At 41.0% G+C, this 6,272-nt stretch overlaps 1 protein-coding gene across 2 annotated transcripts; it reads right to left on the bottom strand.

Annotated features, from left to right (window-relative positions):
* Window positions 1-75: 75 nt before the first annotated feature.
* On the bottom strand, window positions 76-5,923 carry kdm8 (lysine (K)-specific demethylase 8). 2 transcript variants are annotated; one of them, XM_084143750.1, is made up of 8 exons: window positions 5,857-5,923; window positions 4,914-5,375; window positions 4,528-4,700; window positions 4,294-4,426; window positions 4,160-4,207; window positions 1,190-1,339; window positions 971-1,063; window positions 76-807 (listed from the first exon to the last, which is right to left on the bottom strand). In XM_084143750.1, the coding sequence occupies exons 2-8, from the start codon at window positions 5,364-5,366 to the stop codon at window positions 643-645; spliced, it is 1,215 nt and encodes a 404-aa protein (XP_083999876.1). In that variant the 5' UTR covers window positions 5,367-5,375; window positions 5,857-5,923; the 3' UTR covers window positions 76-642. The 2 variants fall into 2 exon arrangements, with proteins under 2 accessions (XP_083999876.1, XP_083999877.1); XM_084143751.1 differs by having other exon boundaries at window positions 5,488-5,870.
* Window positions 5,924-6,272: the final 349 nt, after the last annotated feature.

Raw genomic sequence — 6,272 nt, forward strand, 5'->3', positions numbered from 1 at the left:
GAATAATTTGGGAACAATTAAATATGCTAATGTGAAAAAGCATACCCTATCAAATTAAATGGGTAACAACTCCATATTTTATATGCAGGAGGAAATAAGTATACATTAACTGCTCCTTCATTTAATTTTTGTAATGAGTGAAAGCCAGCGCAAATCATGCAGGTAGCTTGGCATTCAATGTGTGCCACAATCACATTCAAGTGTTGACAGAATGAACACAACTGGCTTTCCTTTATCATGGACATGAGGTGGGATACTTTAATTATGTAAAACAGCCGTAGTATTAGGCCAGTTTCCTCTACTCAAGTTAATTGAGTTGAGCAGATTTCCCATAATTCTTGAATGTGAAATCGCCTTTGTAAGTTATGAATTATGTAAATTGAGACTATTCCTTTCTAAATTATTTTGATCTCTATTTGAATTATCATTGACACTTAAGCATGAATTTGTTTATAGAATGAAGTGTTTTTAAAGCCATTTGGTGGGGGAGGCTCAGAGGGCTGAAGCAATGAAAGGAGAGACACGTTAATGTTTGTTTAAAAAAAGAACAACATTCAGACCTAAGTCACAACATACGTAAGCACAGGACTTGCATTTTACAAGACCACTGCAACAACCTGAATCTGGATCCCTCATCATGAGTCATGACCACCAGAAGCTCACAGAAAAGCTGAGCTCCAATGAACGCACGTAATGCCAGTGCTTGACTGGGATGAACAAGACCTCCCCAGGCTGCAACACACACTCTAGGTAGGGAGCCTTCACAAACTCTGGGAATTGCACCACGTCTGGACTCTCCACCTCCACCTGCATTGAAGAAAGCTTTCTGTTTAAATGGAAAACACTTTACTAATTTCTCCCATTCAAAGTATGCAGCGCTAACAGTTTAGGGATTAGGTAGATCAGTTACACGCTAGATTGTTAAAATCATAGACCTGGTGCATGTGGAGATTTAAAATGGAATCCTAACCTGACTTGTGTTGTGTAGGAGCTGTGATTGGTGAGGGTAGAGTTTCTCAGTGTCCTTGGGGGAGTACAGACGAATGTACTTTCTCCCAACCACCTGTTACACAATAGGGAAACCATGCAGTCACCAAATTATACAGTTATAAAAATACAGTTTCACACATATCTGGACAGGGTCCAAATTGCTGAGAGTCTGATCCTACTGGATGTGTGTTGGACTCACCTGAGCCAGGAAGTTCTGTTGAGGATCCTGATGAAGGGGGGACACTGTACCTCCTGGCCCAAACCAAGCATTGATTGTGATGTCATCTTCATCTCCCTCACCAAGACAACAGTAGTCAGGGATACGGATGTCGTCTTTCAGCTCGGGGACCTTGGAGAAAAGTACATTGAACAAAAAACTTGTACAAATTACATTTAAAGCATACAATGCAAAAATGGAGGCAAGGATTATAGAAGCCTATATCCTACATTTCCAAAAATACATTGGACAGTAAAATATACATTTGGAACGTCAATCTGAAATGTATATTTATATGTTGTATTTTAGTCTTATACTGAACAAAAATATAAACGCAACAACTTCAACAATTTTACTGAGTTACAGTTCATATAAGGAAATAAGACAATTGAAATAAATAAATTAGGCCCTAATCTATGGATTTCACATGACTGGGCAGGGGCGCAGCCATGGGTGGGCCTTTTTCCCCACAAAAAGGCTTTATTACAGACAGAAATACTCCTCAGTTTCATCAGCTGTCCGGGTGGCTGGTCTCAGACGATCTCGCAGGTGAAGAAGCCGGATGTGGAGGTCCTGGGCTGGCGTGGTTACACGTGGTCTGCGGTTGTGAGGCCAGTTGGACGTACTGCCAAATTATCTAAAACTACGTTGGAGGCGGTTTATTTTATTTTTAATCCCAGACCCTGTCCCCGCAGGAGTCCTTTTGCCAGGCCGCCATTGTAAATAAGAATTTGTTCTTAACTGACTTGCAGAGTTAAATAAAAAAATATAATGTTCTATCTCTCGATATGTCCTTGTTAGAAAAATATATACAGTTGAAGTCAGAAGTTTACATAAACTTAGGTTGGAGTCATTAAAACTAGTTCTTCAACCACTACACACATTTCTTGCTAACAAACTATAGTTTTGGCAAGTTGGTTAAGACATCTACTTTGTGCATGACACAAGTAATTTTTCCAACAATTGTTTACAGATTATTTCACTTCTAATTCACTGTATCACAATTCCAGTGGGTCAGAAGTTTACATACATTAAGTTGACTGTGCCTTTAAACAGCTTGGAAAATTCCAGAAAATTATGCCATGGCTTTAGAAGCTTCTGATAGGCTAATTGACATAATTTGAGGCAATTGGAGGTGTACCTGTGGATGCATTTCAAGGCCTACCTTCAAACTTAGTGCCTCTTTGCTTGACATCATGGGAAAATAAAAAGAAATCAGCCAAGACCTAAGAAAAAAATGTGTAGACCTCCACAAGTCTGGTTCATCCTTGGGAGCAATTTCCAAACACCTGAAGGTACCATGTTCATCTGTACAAACAATAGTACGCAAGTATAAACACCATGGGACCACGCAGCCGTCATACCGCTGAGGAAGGAGACGTGTTCTGTCTCCTAGAGATGAACGTACTTTGGTGCGAAAAGTGCAAATCAATCCCAGAACAACAGCAAAGGACATTGTGAAGATGTTGGAGGAAACGGGTACAAAAGTATCTATATCCACAGTAAAACGAGTCCTATATCGACATAACTGAAAGGCCGCTCAGCAAGGAAGAAGCCACTGCTCCAAAAACGCCATAAAAAAGCCAGACTACGGTTTGCAACTGCACATGGGGACAAAGATCGTACTTTTTGGAGAAATGTCCTCTGGTCTGATGAAACAAAAATATAACTTTTTGGCCATAATGACCATCGTTATGTTTGGAGGAAAAAGGGGGTCTCTTGCAAGCCGAAGAACACCATCACAACCGTGAAGCACGGGGGTGGCAACATCATGCTGTGGGGGTGCTTTGCTGCAGGAGGAACTGGTGCACTTCACAAAATAGATGGCATCATGAGGAAGGAGGAAAATTATGTGGATATATTGAAGCAACATCTCAAGACATCAGTCAGGAAGTTAAATCTTGGACGCAAATGGGTCTTCCAAATGGACAATGACCCCAAGCATACTTCCAAAGTTGTGGCAAAATGGCTTAAGGACAACAAAGTCAAGGTATTGGAGTGGCCATCACAAAGCCCTGACCTCAATCCTATAGAACATTTGTGGGCAGAACTGACAGAGCGTGTGCGAGCAAGGAGGCCTACAAACCTGACTCAGTTACACCAGCTCTGTCAGGAGGAATGGGCCAAAATTCACCCAACTTATTGTGGGAAGCTTGTGGAAGGCTACCCGAAATGTTTGACGCAAGTTAAACAATTTAATGGCAATGCTACCAAATACTAATTGAGTGTATGTAAACTTCTGACCCACTGGGAATGTGATGAAAGAAATAAAAGCTTAAATAAACCACTCTACTATTATTCTGACAATTCACATTCTTAAAATAAAGTGGTGATCCTAACTGACCTAAAACAGGGAATTTTTACTAGGATTAAAATGTCAGGAATTGTGAAAAACTGAGTTTAAATGTATTTGGCTAAGGTGTATGTAAACTTCCGACTTCAACTGTGTGTGTGTGTGTGTATATATATATATATATATATATATATATATATATATATATGGTACATAAATAAATTCAATTCTCTGGCAACAGCTCTGGTGGACATTCCTGCAGTCAGCATGCCAATTGCACGCTCCCTCAAAACTTGAGACATCTGTGGCATTGTGTTGTGACAAAACTGCACATTTTAGAGTGGCCCTTTATTGTCCCCAGCCCAAGGTGCACCTGTGTAATGATCATGTTGTTTAATCAGCTTCTTGATATGCCACACCTGTCAGGTGGATGGATTATCTTGGCAAAGGAGAAATGCTCACTAACAGGAATGTAAACAAATTTGAGAGAAATAAGCTTTCTGTGCATATTAAACATTTCTGTGATCTTTTATTTCAGCTCATGAAACATTGGACCATCACTTTACATGTTGCGTTTATATTTTTTGTTCAGTATACATCAACACTGACATCCTCACCCAAATTTGTTATGTAAAAAACAGGACAGGGCAAAGACCAACCTGATCAAATAGCTGGTGCTGAGCAAGATATCCCAAACTTGATGTGTCCTAATGTGAGTGAGAGAGAGCGGGATTAGACATTGAGTGAAAGGCATCTATCCTTGGGTGAATATTTTTCAAGAGGAAGTACTTACTTTCACAACAATATAGCGATCAATGAATTCATTGACCGTAAGGAGTGTCTGTGACCATTCCTCATCGGTATATCTTGAGCCCACTTCAACAGGTACAGTCCGACAACCAGCAACAGTTTGCAGGTATTCTATGCTTTGCAAAGAGATAAAAAAATATAAACAGAGGTGTCTAGGGGACTATGAGAAGGTAAGGGCAAGGGACTAGAGAAGGACACAAAATAAAGAAAAAGGTACCTCCAAGGGTGGTTTTTGAAGGCTGGCCAGTGATCTATGATACCCTCTAATATGACTGGCTTTTGGGGATCCAAATAATCTGTCTTGAAGCTCTCCAATGACGGACAGTGTATCCTTGGTACTGCCAGAGCCTGCTTGACCACAGGCACTGACACACAGTCAACCTTAATTTTCTGTTGAGAAGAAAGGAGAATTTAACAATTTTAGCATAAACAATCAACACACAGTTTGACTTGAAGAATAAGCAATATGCAAAGCAAGACATCAACATATAAAAGCCTCCTAGCCTTTAAGAAAATTATGAGAAAGAACAAAAGGGATATGACACAGGCTCACAGACTGGTTAGAAAGTAATAGGCCACAACAGTATAAGATATTAAATCCACCTTGGCACTAACTCCTTCACTATGATCCTCCTCTTTGGAGTGTCTCTTCATGACTTCATTTTGCAAGATCCTTACAAAGGTTTGTAAAATATTGTCCATGATGGCTGCCCCCATGAGCAGGCCCAAGTCACATGTCCGTATGGCCTCCTGCACTGTAGCTGGTGAAGCATCATCATGGCATAGGGCTGCTACTTTGAACAGGCAGCCATATGAATACACACACCTCCACTCCTTGTCCACATCACGCCACGTTCCTGTGTTGAGCTTCTCCCAGGAAAAGTCCAAGATGATCTGAGCGTTTTGCCTCCATTGACCGCTCCCGGTGTACAGCTGTTGCCTGCAACGTTTCAGCACATCCACCACACTGGACTCAACTTTTTCACTGAAGTCAAGTGGAAATTCTGCCTCTGTCACAGGCAAAGCAGCAGAGATTGCTGACCACAGTTCAGCCATAGACTAGTGCTGTGGAATAGAGAGAACTGTTAGACCCAATCAAAGGTACAGTGCACAATCAATCTGGCGGGAAAATCACTAATGTTATAACCAAACGGTTAGCTAGCTGGGAGCTGCCTACCTGCAAAACCTTCGCTACCTGTTAACTCTAATGAATACACAACAGACTTCTATTAAAACCACAATTTTCCATATCCTTCCTCACGTGCGACATGACGTAACTGAATTAAATTTGAAGTGCCAGCGCTTTTCAGGGAGCGACTCCTGAACCTCGAGTCCGGTAAGAGCAATAAAAAAAATGCCCCTATCCCCAAATATTGTTAGAATGGATTAGATATCTAATGAAATACTGTATGGCTCTCCCCCAAGCAAACTTCTCATCACTGGGCACGTGTTATCTTGAATACCCCAACAATGAGATTATAACATGTGGACAAATAAATCGTAAACGCTCTAGTAATTTGGATAATGCACAAACACTATTAATTACCGTTGTTGCAATGTGTAGACGCTGGTGTTGCATTAAAAGAGCTCCGTGTAGAAAACGAATACATTATTTATGTTCCTTGTCGACGTGATGATAGGGTTCGATCATGCAATCAGTAATATCACATTATTTTGCACATGAAGCACATTTTTCGTTAAAAAGCTAAATATATCTATTCTGTCTGCTCCCCTTGCTCCAGTCTGAAGAGGGGACAGTTTGATCTAGCCTCCAGCTGTGCTGACTCTAGCTCCAGTAGAGGCTAGTGACATAGTAGCCCTGCTGCCGCCAGATGACGCTATTATTCCTTACGTATTTTGTAATAGGCCCTTTTCACGATGACGTCATCTAACTTCCGCCTTTCCGCGTAGCAGGTTAACTTCACTTCCGTTCGCCCGTAACCTGAGACTTCTCAACGAAAA

The sequence above is a fragment of the Coregonus lavaretus genome, assembly GCF_964263955.1.
Source record: "Coregonus lavaretus genome assembly, chromosome: 2".
NCBI classification, from domain to species: Eukaryota; Metazoa; Chordata; class Actinopteri; order Salmoniformes; family Salmonidae; genus Coregonus; species Coregonus lavaretus.